Here is an 18,236-nt window from a genome sequence, read left to right as displayed (position 1 = left end):
CACACACCGGGCCTGTTGTTCATTTGAATTCAGCAGCAGCAGGTGGAGCCCGGAGAGGGTACGTGACAAGCCCTACAAGAGCCAAGCAATAAAACAATGTTCAAGAAGCCCTGGAAATTAGAGCGGTAATAAAGTATAAACAATGACTACAAGTTTCCTTCCAGTTTAAGAGATAAACTGATCCAAAAGCTCCTGGCGGGACAGGCCGATACCAAAGAACCTTGACAAATCAAGACTCTTGTGGCATTTAGTCGTGTATGAGCACCTACAAGAATGCAGCATTTGATCCTCCCGTGCTCCACCCCTCGCTCCAATCACTCTGGACCATCTCCAGCACTCGTGAGCCTGCAGACAGGCTGCTGTCAGCTGCATGTATGAACAGACGACTGGGGAGAAAATCTAATCTGAGCCTCTGCAGATCCTCGGGAACTCACGTGTGAAAGGAGCTAAATGTTTTTGTTGGGCTGCATGCACGTTTCAGAATGATGTGCCGGCCACGGTGACTCTAGATTGACAGAGAACAACTATGGGATGAGCTCTGAGATCAAGGAGGAAACGACTGGCTTTCCGTCTTCAAACGATAATACGTAAAAATTTTAAAAAGCGGATAATCAGTTTCCAAACTGTTAAGAGAAAGATCAAAAGGGAAACGTGTAAAAAGCACATTTCTGGGGGGGGGAAGCAGCATGTCAGCCTGGAGAGCCCCTTTTTCTTTGATGTGAAAGATGCAGGGAAGAGAAAATAGCATCTAAAGTTGTAAAGCCGAATGCTAGAAAGCAAACGAGACCTGACGCGAGTTAAAAATACTATCGACCAACAGAGCCTCCTAAACCCCAAAATGAGGCTCCACAGCCCCTGGGGGAAACAGCTCAATTGGGGCCCGCCATTTTGTTCCATCTCACTGCTAGGATTGGGGGGTGGGGGGGTGGGTGGCAAAGGCTAGGCAGAATTTCAAAGAGCTTCAGATGCCATTTGAGTCTCCACAGAGATTCTGCAAGGAGAACAGCAGCTATAAAAGATTAACACCACTCCAACATGGAGGAGGAAGGAACGGGAGTCACTGACAGGAAAAAAGAGGAGCGAGAAGGTAAGCAGCAATGTTTGTTTACCTAAAAGGATCAGACTTAGCACGAGGGGGGAGGGGCAGAAGGGCCGGGACAGGGTTGGCTGCATTCAGAGCTGCTGCGAGCTGCCATACCAACTTTGTCTTCCCTCTACCGTCACATATAAAGCCTTCTGCACGAGCCACCTACACATTTGATTATATAATGCCGCTTCAGAATCTCATTACTGCCTCACTGATCAAGATTAATGCAACCCTTTACATTCACTCTACATAAGATATGGACATAGGGATGAAAAATAAAGCTGACAGTACAAAACCGGATATTCTTTAAGCTCTGGTACCAAAGTCAAGGTGTCACAACACCACTGGATCACAGCAGGAGTAAATAACATCATAGGTATCATCATGGTGAGAAAGTATCTCTGTTATGGGAAAATCCCTCATCGTTCCAACCTAACAAGCACTACAAGTACAGGTATTACACATTTTTGATAAACAGATTGGGCAACACCCAGAAGAACATGAAAAACATGTCAGCTTTAGCCAAAGCAAATATGCTGCTGACCAGGAAAACACTCAGTTATCTTCTTGTGTCAAGATAACTCTGTTACTATAACTATAGTTTATCCTGCATCTTCGATAATGCTCAGAAGTGCTGTTATAATATTCATATTACATTTCCAGATGTAGCACAATCCAAAAGTCCACAATGCCTACCCTCACACCATCTGGGGTCACTGGTTATGCTTCGCCAAAGGTCGCGGATGCTTTTCAACTTTGCTTCACAGATATTCAGCAAATCTGTGCCACATTTTTTGCATTGGAACAGCGACCCGAGTCCTCCGTTGAGCTGAAAACATGAATACTGGGGCAGTCGAGGGTCAGGCAAAGAGCCAACACCAACAACATCTTGGTTACAGTTTTCATTATTCCAGATTCCACAAATGTCGTTGCTTCCCCTCTCCAAATATTAGAAACCCAGGTGCACTATCAAGCATTTTCCCAGTTCAATGTCCGTTAGAAAACTCCGTCTCCCGTGATTTCCATTGCAACCGTCCCCGGAAACGGCCAATTATCCTTAAAATCATGTAAACAAAGAGGGCAAAGAAGGCTCTCGTGACCTTCTTGAGGCTCAACTAGAAGGAACAGGTCTGGAATATGGTCTCAAACACACCCGGACCAAGCTTAGCAGAACAAACACAAGAATCGAGTCATTTAAGTCAACAGAGCGGCGTGGTGGGTGTGACAGACCGCTACAATAACCACAAAGTCCAATTTCATGTCTGGTGAGTAGGAGATTGTGTCAAATGCCCTGGATTTAGACTTGCATAACATGGAAAGCGCTACATTCGCTGCCTTGTAGATTATGTTTTTCATTATCCAAACAAAGTTCGGTTAGGTGCGTCACTTTAGACGGAGGCCGGTTGCTTCGTTTACACTTTTGGACAGAAAAGACTCCCAACACAAGCACAATGCTTAATGCCACATGTTACTGTGCAACCAATAGCTTTGGAATGTGTAAACCTGCTAAACAGATGAACACTCGCTAGTTTAAAGGTCATCCATTGCTAATTTTAGTTGTTGCAAATCAGACAGAATCCAAGAATGTGACTTAATGTCGAGCTGCAATTGGATCAAATGGAGAATTAAAGAGCCCAAATCTAAATGCACTTTGGATTTATTGGCTCGTGCTGCAACATTGCAACAACACTCACTGAATCAGCTCACAGGTGATAAATATTTGAGTTTAACTCAAGACGCGGAAATTCTCCCATTTCCTCGTCAATCAAGACGACTCAGCGTTTGACCGTAATACGGCTGCTATGATCATCGCTGTAGGTGAACAGCAGAGAAAATATACTGATAAAATGGTGGCGATCAGTGAGTCCAACAGTCTGACGGCTAAAGCCATGGGATCAGGGCCCCAACAGCCATCCACATGATAGGTTACACATCACTAATGAGAGTAAAGGGGCAACTGATCTGACTGTCTTCAGTTCAGGTGACTGAGGACAAATCACCCCCAGATTAATTGAATATTTGATTCTTGGGGGTGGCCGTAAGTTGTCTCAAACCTGTAGACAGCAGTGTATCCAAACACGAGGTAATGCCTGGAACTAATCACACAGCTGGTGGTTTGTGTGACTTTGCACAGTGTGATAACTCCGCTCACATTAACGATGTTAAGGCAAATAAAGGTTCCTGGATATATCTAACGGTAAATCACCACCCAGCAGCTTTTAAACGGATGCCCGACTGAATACGGTCCAGAATTATTTGTTGACGCAAATCAGCCGCCGTTCTCTCAGAGCAACCAAATCTTATCAAAAAGAACTCCAATGACAAGTTACAACAGCAATCAGAGGTGGGAAAATGTAACGTTGAGTCACAAGTGTGTACATATGAACGAGGGCTTGGACCTTTAAAATCTGAAGACAGCATCTACATTTATATGTTCAAATGTACACTAGAAACGTAGCTCATTCCTTAGTACAGCTCTAAACGGGTTGATGGAGCTGGTTTGATAAGGGTTTGCAGATGAAAACTGGTTTGCAGACTTCTGGAAAGGACAGAAGGATTCAAAACAAGCTCACGGCTCTCGTGTCGTCCAATTTAGACCAAAGGAACAAATGTTGGTGCCAAGAGACACGCATCACTCCCTCTGCAGTGGAATCAGCACGAACGCTCCAACCAGCTCAAACACTTTCTGTATCTTGGTGGAAAACACCATCAGCGGTGCTGCAGTGTTTTCATCAGCACTGGTACTGCACCAAAGCGGAGAGCTTCCCCCTCCGGATTCAATTTCCTTTACAGTTCATTACAAGTCCCACCATGTTCTTCACCTCCACAACATGGAACAGCAGCCCTGCTCAGTGATCATGGAGACAGCGGTCACATATACACAAATGTATGGATTTCTGATTGCTGCCTCCTATACAGGAAAGACTGCATCAAGTAGCCAAAGTCTTCAAATGGAGCAATGATGGAGTAAATATTTACCTGTAAAATAAACTAACTTGAACGTGCTACTGACCATCAAACGCCTGGTGTCGTAAATAAGAAGGGTTGGGGTTAACAATTCTTAAAAGTTCGCCACTGTGGAACCTCCAGTAGCAGGGAAAAGCATTCATGAATCCACGGGAGCGACGGGGCAGCTTCACCAATATCAGCATGTATACGTGCGAGCCAGGATTCGGTGCATGAAGGGCTGCTTGTTAACGGCCCCAGTCACTTACATTTATTAAATATCAATACCGTGCGTGTGCAAGTGCAACGCCAAATGGGAAATCATATAAGGTCCCTGATTATAATGAAAAACATGCAATGCTGGTTTAATTAATAAAAGTAGAAAAACCAAGTCGAGAGGGAAAAAAAGCACATCCAGAATAAGACTCGACTGCAGAAAGAGAACCTTGGAGCAGGCTATGGCCATCGGTGCACCGAACATTTTAGCAAATGGAAGTGCTGCAGGTCGGCCATAGTAACGAGCCTCAGCTAACCGCTGAGCAGCACTCGTCTGTCTGTTTGTTTGTTGTTAACGCGGCAAAGCGGTTAATGCAACTCACCTGTCCGATTTCCCGAGTGAAACTGTTATCTGAAGGTTTAATTTTCGTTTCGGTGACTCCAGCCGAACGCTTCCATTGGTTGACGTCGTTTCACTTCATAGTTGTCCGAAGACATCCGCATAAACTTAGGGCGACCATCGCAGCACCAGAATCGAGGCTAGCGCTAGCTTGTTAAAACCGTGCAGACCAAAAACAGACGTCCAACGAAAACACAATAAAATATCCACGAAAAGTCGTTCACGGCAAAGCTATTACATCGTCGACGCGACCTTTAGCATTCCATATGAACGTAAGCTGACTTGCTTGGGTGAGCGTAAACCATCAAAAGATCATATTTTGTTTTCGGTTTAATCCTCTCCGCCAACCCATTCGACCGATTTCCGAGCGAGCGGCCTTTGACTTCAGTATGGACACTCAGGCGGAAACTGCTCCGGAAAGAGACGAGGGTTCTGATTGGAGGTCGTGTGGTGGGCGGATACTGTTTCCGCGCAGAGTGAAAACGACGCCATTTTGGATCCGAGTACGGTCCCGTCTTCCCTTCACAACCATTCAGCCAACGCGCCAACGTGGCTGACCGCAGTCTGCAGTTACACACAAGAGATCACGCTCCATTATGTAGTCGTGGACCGAGAAAAGGAAATGGAGTACGGGCAATGGGCGCGCTCGTTTCGTAACTTTCTTCACACTTTTAGGTTTCCTGAAATCGCCGTTATGATAATATTGGCTGGCTTTTAAAATAGTGAATAAACTTCTGTAAAGGCGTAGGACTAAATACGTTTTTTTGCTTATTCCTACTCCTTATTGAACACGTAGATCAACTTACCAAAATGCATGTGGAACCATCAGTTTTTTTAATGCTGTTTTTTTCCAGTAACTAATATTTTCATTAACATGTTAAAAGTCAACTTTCAAATATAACAAAGGGCATTTGGAATTGACTAAATATTTGATAAACATACGAAACACTGTATTATTGTAATTTGGGTTTTCTGGATATATTTTTTAAATGATCTATTGAGAAATACTGTAAACCAAGCTTGTGCTGGGTCATACTGTCTGAGCAAATAGAAAGCGGACGGTACTGGTGAACAAATTTGACGCACCCATGCACAAAAATAATAACACGGGAAATGTATGAAAGAAGGATTTCTATTGGTTAAAAACAAACCGTTTCTGATCTCTTATTGGTCAATATTTTATGCCACTCAAATAAACACGTCATTCCATCTTTATTTACAAATGCAACAGCGTTATTACGAAAGAATAATTGTTTATGTATTATTTGTATTTTTTATAAACTGAAAACGATACACATTTGAATCAAAAATATTGCAAAGTTTGGCGAAAATACCGACGAATGTTGCGCCCGGATAGTTCAGCATATCCGAATAAGTCAAGAGCGTCTCCTGGCGGAGATATCTTGTATTATTGTTATTGTTTTCAACAATAAAGTAGCATTAAAATACGTTTTGTTAATAAATTTACGTACTTAATTTTCAATTAAATACATTATGTGGCATCGAATAATTCTGTCTTTTTTATATTACAACGCGCAGCGGAAGACGTTAACTGTGGTCTGCGCAAACTGTGCGCAACTTCTAGTTTCTCGATCAACTCGGTTAAAGGTTGAAGTTTAAAGTTCAAATATATAATCAAAGGCGTTGTAAGCTTCAGTAGATTCATCATAATGTTGATTGCAGCTGCCGGCAAGATTTAAACTGTTCGAAGTGAACTCGCTTTGGATCTAGATTGTACTTCTTGTCCTTCCCCTTTTTAAAGTCGCACTGCTCCGTTACGTGGAATAAATGACATAACATGCTAACGCAGGAAGGAGGCAGCGAACAACAAACCTACAACACGGCGCAACCTGTGCTGACAACAGGGGCAAGGTTTTTGGAATAAATGAGTTAGAATACGCAGTTCGGTCACAATATGTTTGCTTTGTTGATGCAGCAACGTGATGCCATTTGTAGAAAATACAGCAGAAAGCTGCTGTCGACACTGTTAATAAGAAACTCGCATTTATTCGCCAACAAGCGTGTGAGCGGTGTAAAAAATGTGACGGGAGCTGCTGGGAGATCGGATCACCTCAGAAAGATCCTCCTCTTCAATCTAAATCGGACTGATGCGATTCAGGTCCACGGCATAATTAAGGTAAGTCAGAAAATATAGTAAACTTCGCCTACTGGCTTTGGTGCATTGATGTTAACGGAGCATCTCGTAATGTAGAAGTAGCAATTTTTATTCATAAATATCAAAAAGTAGGATCTGAAATCCTAAAAAGCGTTCTACCGACTAAGCATAATGTATAATTTTACTGACAGGCAGCAATTGTCAGAAACCATCAATATTAAATGTGAAATGTTTGTCGTGGGAGTTTTCTCACATTTCTCTGACACATTCCCAAGATTAAATACACTTTTGGTGTTTCCTGGTCCCATTTAGAGTATTCTCCACAGACCATTGGGTCCTGGAATGGTTGGAATGAGTAAAGAGTTAATCAGGAACAACCTGCTGAGGAATCCAGTTGGGCTGATTAATTTATTGGGTAAATTTAAACTACTGTATCTACCTCCTTACACACATGCTTGCATTTGTTTTGATGAAAGATCTCTTAATTTCAGGGTCATTTAACTTCTTCAGCACATCTCAATCCAAACAAGAGAAAAATAACAGTAATGCCCCAAAGGGCAAAACTCCACAGGAAGATGAAGGTAAATAATCCAACGTTTTGGCTGATTATTTTGCTGCTAAGATGATCTGATTACCTGACTGGGCCATTAATTCCTATTATTTATCCTTTTTATGCTTTCTTTCAATCATCAACATTGCAGAGGAGAAGAAACGCCGCGAGCAGGAGGATCAGATGTATAGAGAACGCCTGCGGACCCTCTTTATTATAGCACTTATCATGAGCCTGCTAAATTCCATCAATACCAGCGGTGGGAATATTTCTTGGAATGACTTTGTCAATGAGATGCTGGCCAAGGGAGAAGTGTCACGCGTGCAAGTTGTTCCTGAGAGCGATATTGTTGAAATCTACCTTCATCCTGGAGCGGTCATCTTTGGAAGGCCTGTGCGTGGCTCTGCAGTGAATACAAAGACCTGTTTTCAAAGGTTTTACAGCGGGAATGTCTCCTCCTCTGACGCGTCTCCTGCTTTACAGAGGCTGGCGCTCATGTACAGAATGCAAGTTGCCAACATTGATAAATTTGAGGAGAAGCTGAGAGTTGCAGAAGAAGAGCTCAACATCGACACCAAAGACAGGATACCAGTGTCGTACAAACGTACTGGATTCTTTGGAAAGTAAGAGCTAATAACCTGTGATTTTCTCCAGGTTTATACTCATTTCTATCTCCTCAGCATCACTGAATCTCCAGGGGGTTCTGTAAATATTGTCATGGTTATTTTATTGAGTTATTGTCTGTCAACTCTAGTGCTGTCTACGCTCTGGGGATGGCCGCCATCGGGGTGGCGATACTCTGGTACATTTTCCGACTGGCTGGTATGGGTGGCAGAGACGGCGGCTTCAGCGCTTTCGTGAGTTCAGGCTTGTGTACGAATATGCCCGTCCCAAAAATCTATATGAAAATCCACCAGGAAGTTCCAATGTGCTTATTTCCATTACTAGAAAGTCTGCATGTGCACCTTCAGACGCTTGTTCTTCACTGAATTGTCTGGCACTTTTTCCCACATTTCTTTCAGAACCAGCTGAAAATGGCCAAGTTTACCATCGTGGATGGAAAATCTGGTAAAGGTGTGAGTTTCAAAGATGTTGCAGGCATGCATGAGGCCAAGATGGAGGTGAAAGAGTTTGTGGACTACCTGAAGGTATGAAGCTCTAATCTTACACTCATGCTGTTTACTGATCTTTTATCTTGGATTTTCCTCTGTCTCTTATCACCGTTATGTTTTTGTGTGATGTCAGAATCCAGAACGATACCTCCATCTGGGAGCCAAGGTTCCCAAGGGTTCGCTGCTCCTCGGGCCTCCAGGATGTGGGAAGACCCTGCTGGCCAAGGCTGTGGCTACCGAGGCTCAGGTCCCATTCCTGGCTATGGCTGGCTCTGAGTTTGTGGAGGTCATCGGAGGTACGCCCCCTGCTGTCCACCTAGCACATCATCACCATATACCCTGAAAAATGGGGTTCAATGTGCTGTCTGATGATGTGTGTAGGTTTGGGTGCAGCCAGAGTGAGAAGTCTGTTCAAAGAGGCTCGGAGCCGAGCGCCCTGCATCGTCTACATCGATGAGATCGATGCTGTGGGGAAGAAGCGCTCCACCAACGTGTCGGGATTCTCTAACACTGAGGAGGAGCAGACTCTAAACCAGCTGCTTGTTGAGATGGACGGTGAGTAAAGCCTTACGGGATTCTAGAAGCAGCCTCGCTGTCATTGGTGTTGATCCGCCTGGATGAAGAACCCCCAAACTTCTTCTTCAGGTATGGGAACGTCAGACCACGTCATTGTCCTCGCTTCCACGAACAGGGCAGACATCTTGGACAATGCTCTGATGAGACCCGGCAGGCTGGACAGACACATCTTTATAGACTTTCCAACTCTGCAGGTAATCACTCAGCAGGTGCTGGTGAGAAGAAAAGGTCTAGAAACCATTTCTCCTGAAGCATTCATATGCACAGACTCCAACAGTCCTGTCAACTCTGCCTCTTCTTACTTCTCCTCTCAGGAAAGAAAAGAGATCTTTGAACAGCATCTGAAGAGCTTGAAGCTGAGCCAGCCAGCTCATTTCTACTCTCAGCGCCTGGCCGAGCTCACCCCGAGATTCAGCGGTATTTACACGTTTCCTAATTAGGCCTGATGGAGTTTGTAAAAAATTAATAAGCTGTCAGCTGACAACATCTCATGCGTATAATGAAGCCTCTTTTGCCAACCTGCTGTCTCTCTACAGGTGCCGACATTGCTAACATATGCAACGAAGCTGCCCTGCACGCCGCCAGAGAGGGACACAAGTCCATCGACACCTTTAACTTTGAGTATGCGGTGGAGCGAGTACTGGCGGGTAGGAATATGTGGCTGAGCAGTGCGGAGTAGGTCTTCCTTCCTGGTCTCTGACAAGCCTGTGTGCCTGCCTGTGGTTTTCAGGAAGTATAAAGAAGAGTAAGATCCTCGCCAAACAGGAACAGAAGGTGGTCAGCTTCCACGAGTCTGGTCACGTTTTAGTGGGGTGGCTGCTCGAGCACACAGAGGCAGTCATGAAGGTGGGCCTTCTCATGCCTGACTGGAAATAAATATTAAATAAATAATATACTCTGTGGTTGTTATGGTAACGCAGATGGCGAAGAATGTGAAAACGTCACCGATGGCTGGTGTGAATGTGTTTCTCAGGTGTCCATTGCTCCGCGGACTAATGCAGCCTTGGGGTTTGCCCAGATTCTACCTCGGGATCAATATCTGTTCACCAAAGCGCAGCTGTTTGAGCGGATGTGCATGGCGCTGGGTGGGAGGGCCGCTGAGGCCATCACCTTTAACAGGGTTACGACAGGTACCCGTGTCTTTCCTGTCAGATCCCTTTGTCGGTCCGTTTGATCCCGTGCGGCTCATCGGTGATTAATAACTCCTCCACAGGAGCGCAGGACGACTTGCGGAAGGTGACACGTGTGGCCTACTCCATGGTGAAGCAGTACGGCATGTGCGATAGCATCGGGCACGTCTCGTTCCCAGAGACGGAGGAGAAAGGTGCAATTGGACGGCGTCCTTTCAGCCAGGCCCTGCAGGAGCTGATGGACCATGTGGGTACTTGTTCTGGGATTATGGCTTTGTTTACTTGTGTTGTTACCTTGTGGTGTCATAAAGGTGTAACATGGTTTCAGGAGGCTAAGATGGTGATAGCGCGTGCTTACAGGCAAACAGAAAAGCTGCTACAGGACAACAAAGACAAGCTGGCGCTGGTCAGTTCTGCTTATTTTGATCTAATTCTTGTTTTTTTTTTTCCTATATTCACCCGAGTCTCGGATGAATTTGTTGTTTTTATTAGTCATAAGTGGCAGATTTGTCTCCTACAGTTGGCCAATGCGCTGATGGAGCGTGAAGTGTTGAATTACGATGACATCGAAGCGCTCATCGGTCCGCCGCCGCACGGCCCCAAGAAGATGATCGCCCCGCAGACCTGGCTGGAGGCCGAGCGGGACAAACAGGACACGGCGGAAGAACCTCGGCCGCCTCCACGCAACAGCGGAGAGGACGACATGAACCCGCAGCTGGTCTGAACAGAACTATTCAGGGCCCGGGTCACGAACCTGGGACTGACCCTTCGCTTTAAAGGAGCGTTTGATGGAATGTTAAAACCGGCAGATGTTGCCAGCTGTCTGAGAGAACTCGCCTCATCTGTAGAACTCCTGGTTTTTTGAAGACCTTGAAAACAAATATTTCATATCACATTAAAGAGCATTCAGACTTTTAGATGCACTAAACCCAAAATGAATGTTTTCTACAGTCTGTAGCATCAATAATCAGCCGTGGACGCCAGTCGCGGTCGTGTGCACTTTCATCCTGCGCCAGATTATTCAGCAGACAAGGTCGAGTGTATCAGGAAGTGTGTGGTTTGATTGTTACAGTGACATAATAAAGAGTTATTTAAACATTGTGTGTTTAATAATACACCCAATAAAAGATGACCTTACTCTCTCATACCATTAAAACTCCAATTTATTCACCATATTAAAAAAACAAAAAAACATTCAAATTCTCCAAACAGAACTCTGCGGTACAGGTTACTTTGGTGAAATTTAGCGCGGCCGTGCTAAAAGGAGCCTGAAACGGAGAGGTTGTGAATAAGATGAGGAAAACAGTCAATTTCAAGGCAGATTCACTTTATAAAATAATCACATATATATATATAAAACACATAGAAATGCAGATTTGAATACAGTCCAGTTTCTGTGCATCACGAACACCTCATCTCCACACACCTTGCGTCTGTTTAGGCTAAAACAATCCTAAGTGGCTCTTTCCCAGCGATGGTCAGGAGGAGTCCTCGCGGCTCTGCACAACCTCTACCTTCAACACTTCAACTTCATCCGGGGTTGAGTCTTTGAGGCGTCTCGGCCGAGCGATGCTCGTTAACGTGGGTCGTACATGTTGGCCAGTTTCTGAAACCGTGGTCCCCAGTCGTTGAGATAATCGTAGTCTTGGTCTCCGTCGGAGCTGCCGGAGGCGATGGAGCTGAGGCTGCCTGAGAGCGACCCCTCTCCCTCATAGTCGTAGATCAGGGCCGTGTCGTACGGGGGCACGTTGGGGTCACCGTCTGCAGCCTCCAGACCCTGAAACAGTTTCAGTTAGAGATTCAAAGAATTAAAAACAGCTGTGGCTGAACGCGATGCTGTCTTTTCCCCTATTTATATATTTTCCCCCTGAGTCTGAAATCTCGCGTCAGAAGCTTCTCACATCACTGATGTAGTCCTCGATGTCAGTGGGGTCAGCGGGGGGCCTCCGGGGGTAGATGGGGGAGGGCAGGTTATGCGGGGCGTCCCTCCTGAGTGGCTGCTTGCCTCGCGGAAAGCCCGGCATCGGGTAGTAGGAGCCCGGGGTGGAGGGGTCATCGTGGGGGTTCCACAGCAGGTCGATGTTAAAGCCGTTCTGGGAGGTGAGATGACGACGTTAGCGGCACTGATCTGTCGTTAATACATTTGGAACACGGGTCGTATGCGGCCCTCGCAGTCAGACCGCCCCAGACTCACCTCGTCCTCCTCGCCCCCTCCCTGCTCGTCGTAGTTGAAGACGTTGTCGCGGACGTCGTCTTCCGACTCCCCGATAAGCAGCCCCGTTCCCTTCCTGATGTGGTGGCGTCTCCCACAGGCGGTGGCGGCCACAGCCAGCAGCAGCAGCACTGCAGAAGAAGACACTCACCCATTTATCAGCGTTCCTCCACAGACCCAAATTCCAGACAGGACTGTTAAATGTGTTAAATGTGTTAAACTGAGTGCACGTGTTCGTTGATGGTCATTAAAGCACATTTATATGAACACTAGATGCTTTTGTTTGCCTTTAAGATGATTCATGGGGGGGGGGATCTACTTTTTAAACCACTTGAGGTTCATTCTAATCAATTGCATCTCGTCCGTTTTGGATTTTCTACTGAACAGATCCGACAGCTGTGTGAGTGCTTTCTCGCTCTGATTACTTACGCAGGAGGAGCGCGATACTGGCCATGATGATGATGAGGGCGATGAAGCTGATCCCCACGCTGGAGCCTAACACAGCGCCCGCCGCAGATTTGCAGTCTCCGGAGGAATCGCACAGGCACACGGTGATGTTGACGTGAGCAAAAGAGCTCAGAGCCGGGCGGCCGGAGTCCGACACCAGCAGAGGGACCGCGTACTCCCCCGCCTCCAGCAGCACCAGCGGGTGGAGGACGGCGTGAGTGGCTGCGGGGAGCAAACGGAGAGTCGTGTGAGATTCACGGGAGCGACGCTCACCTTTACCTCGCTGCTGTTTCCCTTCGTACCGTTCAGCTGAGAGACGGTCCAGTTGACGGGCAGATCGTCGGGGATCTCAAAGATGAAAGGAGCGGCGTGCGGAGGGTAGTCTTGGTCCACAGCCGTCACCACCAGCCCAGAAGCTTCAGGGGTTCCTTCCTTACATACGGACCCGCTGACAGGGACCACCTGAGGGGGGAAGTCATTGGTCTCCTTCAGAGTGATGGTCACTGCACCAGTGGATGACAGGCCTCCAACATCTGCACAGGAGCACAGGCACAGCTCGGTACAGCTGCTTAAATGTGCAGGAAGAGACACATTAATCAGACTGGCCGACCTGTAACCTTGACCACGGCTCTGTAGATGTTGTTTCTGACATGTGGGGAGCGCATGTTAAAGCTTTTTTTTGCCGTAATGTCTCCCGAATCTCTGTTGATGTCCAACCACCTCTCGGGATCTCTGCTGATCTCATACCTGCCAAGAACCATCAAGCTCAAACGTGGGATTCTTTAAACCATCAAGATGCTCCTCTTACTTTTGTTGCTCTGTCATACCTTAGTTTTGAATTTTCTGGGTCAAAAGCATAGTTGCTCTTCAGTAATGTCCCAGGAGGAACAGACTCAGGAACCACAATCAAAACAGGGTCCTCCCTGAAATGCGGAGCTTCATTCTCGTTCACAACCTTTACCTGCACGGTAGCGGTGCTCAGTGGGAGGTTTGGCGCTTTGCTGCTGAGGGCATTGACATTTTCTACCCTCAGTTTTAGGTTGTACTCATCTCTGGCTTCAAAATCCAGCGGCTGCAGGAGAAAACAGAAAATTAATGATTTTCAAAAGAAATGACTATAAGTCTCCGTTCTAGTCAAATTAGAGTCTGCGAGGATGAAACGTGTAATTCTAGAATTAGCCACTGGGTGGCAATGTTGAGACGCGATTTAGAGCCCAACAAATAATGTATTGATTCCAAATTAATTATTTATAAAAATGAAATAATTTACACCAATGGTTATATTTTGATCAAAAAAAGTTGCTTTGGAAATTACAGACACGTGAGTTCACTTGAAAAAATCCACTCTTTGAAGTTTTTTAAAAATAATTTCCCCCCCTTTTTTCTGTCTAATCTTTTTCTGTATTTCAGAGTAATTTTTTTTTCTAAATTATGAAGACAATTTTAAATACCTCGAGAACCTCCAATCTACAAGTGAATCCAAGGAGCAGTATGTCCAGCTTAATCTGGAGAAACAGTGCTATGTGTGGGAGACCTGAATGGGCTCTCCTGAACAACTAGAAGTCCTCAGGTGCTTGCATAAAGTTGACAAAGTAATAGTAATAAAATCACAGTTAAACTAACTAAACGAGCCAGTTATGTGTGAATTGAGCTCTCAATAAAGGAATAAATCCAACTTTTGTTTTGAATGCTTTCTAAACTCAGAACAAAAATTAGTCTGAAGAACGAATGAAAAGTATTCTGAGTTAAAAAAAACCCAAACGAAAACAGAAAATCTCCTGAAAAGACAAGCATATCAATAAATTAATCTCAAGCTTTTTTTTTCTCCAAGTGAATGAAATGGAATCATTTTACATTCACAGGAACAGAACATATAAGAGACTTTAAATAATAGCAACAAATAAGCTCCGAACTCTTAGTAAATGCTACTCTCTCTCTCTCTCTCTCTCACACACACACACACACACGCACGCACACACACACACACACACACACAGTAATCCACTGTGAATTTGATAATCAAAAAGCTTAACAGATGCTTAAAAAGCTGATCAGACGGTACCGTCAACACTGTCAGGACACCCTGGTTTGTGACAGGATCCGTACTGATGTCGAAGTTGCCATCGGGGTCATTTGTAATGGAGTATTTGGCCTCCCAGTTTCCTGTTCCTGGGTCATCCCTGTCCGTCACGTTCACGCGGCCGACCTCAAAGCTCTTCCTGTTTTCCAGTGCGGTGAAACTGTACTGCAATCAGCAAACACAAGAGACGACTGTAAACAGTCCCGATACGATGGTGGTCCACGTGTGGCTGATGGAGCTGGGACTCACGGCGGCAGGGCGGAACTGCGGAGCGTGGTTGTTGATGTCAGAAACGTGAATAATCGCCACACCTTCGCTGGTTAGTCCCTGACCCGACATGTCGGCGATCTGTAGCCTCAGTCGGAAACTTTTCACCACCTGCGACAGACGGCGGCTCGTTTCAGTCAGACTCTGAGCTGCGGAGATGCAACGTTTTCAGCTCCACCTGCGTCTGTACCTCTCGGTCCAGCCCCACGTCTCTGGTGTAGATGGTTCCTGTCTCGTTGTTGATGCCGAACATGACCTTGGTCACGGCGTTGGGAGGAACGCTCTCCTGGCCAATGATGGAGTAGCTCAGAATGGCGTTTTCGGTGGTCGGATCATCCGCGTCAGTGGCCGACACCGACATCACGGACGTGCCTGGAAAAAAAAGAGAGGAAGAAAATAAAGAACCAGTTCGAATCCACTAAATCTCTTATACATGCTAAACTAATGCTAAAGCACCAGTGTGCGTGGGATCTGGCGCCACCTACTGGTCAGATTGTGTGAATTAAAACCATCTGATGCTAAAGATCCTCACCTATGCATGCTGAAATGTGTAAAATTTAAAACAACAGCTTGCACCTGGGATTGAGAACTCTGAAACAGTGCCCACAAACTGGCTCTGGGTGAAGACGGGTCTGTTGTCGTTCTGATCCAGGACCACTATTTCTATGGTGGTGGGATTTTCCAGTCTCTCGCCACTGGGGGACAACGCGAAGGCCTTCAGCTGCACAGACACCAGAGACAATTGTACATGAACGCAACATGGAGCCACGGGGGGGGGGGGGGGGGGGGGGTTCGCTTCCTCCTGCGCCGCAAATCTCACACGTGCACACGTGCCGGATGTGGCAGAAAGCAATGCAGGAAGTTTGGTTGGACATGGCGGATTACATCATAGTCATCTGGTTTGAAACAGTCGAAGGTCTGTCCCGGGACGGCCATTAACCCCTGCAGGAAGCTGACCTCTGGCTGTTTGTGCGAGGATCTATGACACTGATAAATGCTTTAGGACAAAAACACAGAGCCCTGCTCACAGACACGAGCTGCCAGGACTCTCCGAGGGCATCGGCAGGGGAAGGGTTTGGTTCAACAGCCTACTTCTGCTGATTGCCCTCTAAAAAAGACTTCAAACGTCTGAGGGATTTAACGCGCCGCCCATAAAACCTCTCCTACCGTAAAGGAGCGGTGTTTCTCCCTGTCCAGCGGCTGCTTGCTCCTGATTACTCCCGATTTGTCGTCAATCTCAAAGAGATTCTTGGGCTCCTGGTCCACCCCTGGTCCCTCCAACTTGTAGATCACCTCACCGGTAAAGATCTTGTCTGATTTGATCTAGACGGGGAGAGAGGAGATGAAGCTGGCTGCGTATGTCAGCCATGTGCTCTCACACCAGATGTTGCTCTGATGAGAGACGGCCAAGTTCAGCTCTTTGACAGAAGGTGAGACTTCACCCATAACAGTGTCTAGTTGAGACTTCTCTGTTCTATTTCCATCACTACGTGCACATAATGCACGTGTGATGCTATCATCAGCCTAGACAGCTGTGGTGATCATTATTCTCTCTATTAGCAGTCTGGATGGGAATAGAAGGTTAAAGCTGTGGTGTTGTCTTTTCTCAACATCTAACATAGAATGTATGATACAAAACACTTGTCTTCTCCAATTTTCACCAAGTGAGTGTTGAGGTCTCAAATCCAAAAGTAAAAACAACAGTATGATTGGGAGGGATCGTGCTACATGGACATTTGTTGCACTCTGATTTATCTCATCATTTCGCGATGACGCAATAACCCGACATCTTTACCTGGACCAGGGCCTCAGGAACCTGCTTGCTGTTCTCCAACACTCTGATTTGAGGGATGATCCAGTCTCTCTTCACCCTGGACAAGCCCTTGCCTTGCTTCCTCCATGGGGAAAGGACCCGTGGAGGATGCTCTTCGAGGGAGCTCCACACCTGAGAAACATCAGACAAATTTCAGATCAGCCACCTTGTTTGAGTATCCCCCCCCTTAAATCCCCCATAATAGCAACAGCGAGCGCTTGTGTCTGATTCCCATAATTCCGCTCCACAGAGGACACGTCTTATGTCATTGTTGACATTTGCAGCTGTTTAAGCTGTTGTCTGGCGTCTCCCTCGCTGCTGTAACGTTCCCCCACGGCCTGTACGGAAGATTATGGCTCCAAGGTAGAACGCGGTGCGATTGTCCAGGGCAGGAGGGGTTCAGGGCCACGGCTTCAGGTTTCACACGCTAATAAATGCGCCTCTTTTGATCAGGGCCCAGACAAACACAAACGCTCAGGAGGCCCCGCAGCTCTCCCGGCTACGTCCACACAAACACGGACCCGCACACATGCACATGACAGCTGCCGACTGTGGATTTAGATGCTGTGATTTCCCACCCGCATTCCCGCTCGCGCTCACAGATTCCCCTTTATGCTCCGACCCTGCACCTGACTGGGAGCGCTGGGAGGGGGGTGGGGTGGGGGGGGGGGGGGGGTCACCTTACAGAGCTGATCTGCTCTAGGAATTCCACAGACGCGCTCGTAAATACACTTTCTCGCACACACATGCACGCGGGTCCATGTACATGCGTCAACATCAGTGTCCACCCACACATGCATCTATACATTTCCGCTGCTTCCGTTTTGTCTGTGGGAATTCTATAGCTTCAGCAATATTTCAACATGTGTTTAAGCACTCAGAGTCAGATGGAGCCAGAAATAAATCTGGATGTACTAACCAGACCGTTTGGGGGTTTTTTTTATTCTAAATTTGCGATCTCATAGAAAGATTTTCAGGAAATTATTGAAGGGAACAGTTGAATTAACCAAACAGTGGGTTCATTTGGGAATCATTTCTGAATGGTTTGTGATCCCTGACCTGCATCTGAGGCGGGTGTCCAATGTCTTTATACCACCGTGGCGTTCTGCAGAGAAGAATGGCAGCCACGGTCGGCATCTGCAGGCCGAGTCAGAGGCCAGGCTAATCTTGGACTGCTCAATATTCCCAGATTCATCTTTTGGGATGTTTGTCGCCGTCGTCATCCTCGCTGTCACGGTGACACTGGCGCTCACGTTCCGGGAGAGAATCCCCCCTTCCCCCCGC

The 18,236-nt window shown here is 46.5% G+C and overlaps 3 protein-coding genes across 4 annotated transcripts in view; 1 reads left to right on the top strand and 2 right to left on the bottom strand.

The window, feature by feature from the left end:
• The window catches only part of ankrd11 (ankyrin repeat domain 11), a 69,317-nt gene extending 64,266 nt beyond the window's left edge, over positions 1-5,051 (bottom strand). For both annotated transcript variants that reach the window (XM_011610133.2, XM_011610134.2), the window contains exon 1: positions 4,633-5,051. The gene's annotated coding sequence lies outside the window, so the exon portion shown is untranslated. The remainder of the gene's footprint in view (positions 1-4,632) is intronic.
• A 1,202-nt stretch (positions 5,052-6,253) lies between these two features.
• Positions 6,254-11,229, top strand: spg7 (SPG7 matrix AAA peptidase subunit, paraplegin). Its single transcript, XM_003969922.3, has 17 exons — positions 6,254-6,786; positions 7,078-7,180; positions 7,257-7,346; positions 7,467-7,708; positions 7,799-7,938; positions 8,070-8,172; positions 8,338-8,463; positions 8,561-8,723; positions 8,809-8,982; positions 9,073-9,197; positions 9,318-9,420; positions 9,540-9,650; positions 9,734-9,849; positions 9,977-10,133; positions 10,217-10,380; positions 10,462-10,539; positions 10,654-11,229. Exons 1-17 carry the CDS (start codon positions 6,565-6,567, stop codon positions 10,855-10,857), a joined length of 2,421 nt encoding a protein of 806 aa, XP_003969971.2. The 5' UTR covers positions 6,254-6,564; the 3' UTR covers positions 10,858-11,229.
• A 49-nt stretch (positions 11,230-11,278) lies between these two features.
• Positions 11,279-18,236, bottom strand: cdh15 (cadherin 15, type 1, M-cadherin (myotubule)). The gene is made up of 14 exons (XM_029846246.1): positions 18,012-18,236; positions 16,935-17,084; positions 16,307-16,462; positions 15,716-15,860; positions 15,330-15,511; positions 15,122-15,250; positions 14,855-15,037; positions 13,620-13,864; positions 13,403-13,539; positions 13,095-13,325; positions 12,775-13,014; positions 12,328-12,476; positions 12,035-12,226; positions 11,279-11,910 (listed from the first exon to the last, which is right to left on the bottom strand). The coding sequence occupies exons 1-14, from the start codon at positions 18,087-18,089 to the stop codon at positions 11,710-11,712; spliced, it is 2,418 nt and encodes an 805-aa protein (XP_029702106.1). The 5' UTR covers positions 18,090-18,236; the 3' UTR covers positions 11,279-11,709.

Source organism: Takifugu rubripes, chromosome 13 (assembly GCF_901000725.2).
Source record: "Takifugu rubripes chromosome 13, fTakRub1.2, whole genome shotgun sequence".
NCBI lineage: Eukaryota > Metazoa > Chordata > Actinopteri > Tetraodontiformes > Tetraodontidae > Takifugu > Takifugu rubripes.
Note: the sequence above shows the minus strand (reverse complement) of the source record. Positions and strands in the feature narration are given on the sequence as shown.

Excerpts from the sequence above, each read along its gene's own strand:
- cdh15 (XM_029846246.1), bottom strand. The coding sequence starts at position 18,089 with ATGCCGACCGTGGCTGCCATTCTTCTCTGCAGAACGCCACGGTGGTAT. Across the intron at positions 16,463-16,934 it reads TTCCTGAGGCCCTGGTCCAG|ATCAAATCAGACAAGATCTT; the intron begins GTAAAGATGTCG and ends CTCCCCGTCTAG. Across the intron at positions 13,540-13,619 it reads CCAGAAAATTCAAAACTAAG|GTATGAGATCAGCAGAGATC; the intron begins GTATGACAGAGC and ends GGTTCTTGGCAG.
- spg7 (XM_003969922.3), top strand. The coding sequence starts at position 6,565 with ATGTTTGCTTTGTTGATGCAGCAACGTGATGCCATTTGTAGAAAATAC. Across the intron at positions 9,421-9,539 it reads GCTCACCCCGAGATTCAGCG|GTGCCGACATTGCTAACATA; the intron begins GTATTTACACGT and ends GTCTCTCTACAG. Across the intron at positions 9,850-9,976 it reads ACACAGAGGCAGTCATGAAG|GTGTCCATTGCTCCGCGGAC; the intron begins GTGGGCCTTCTC and ends TGTGTTTCTCAG.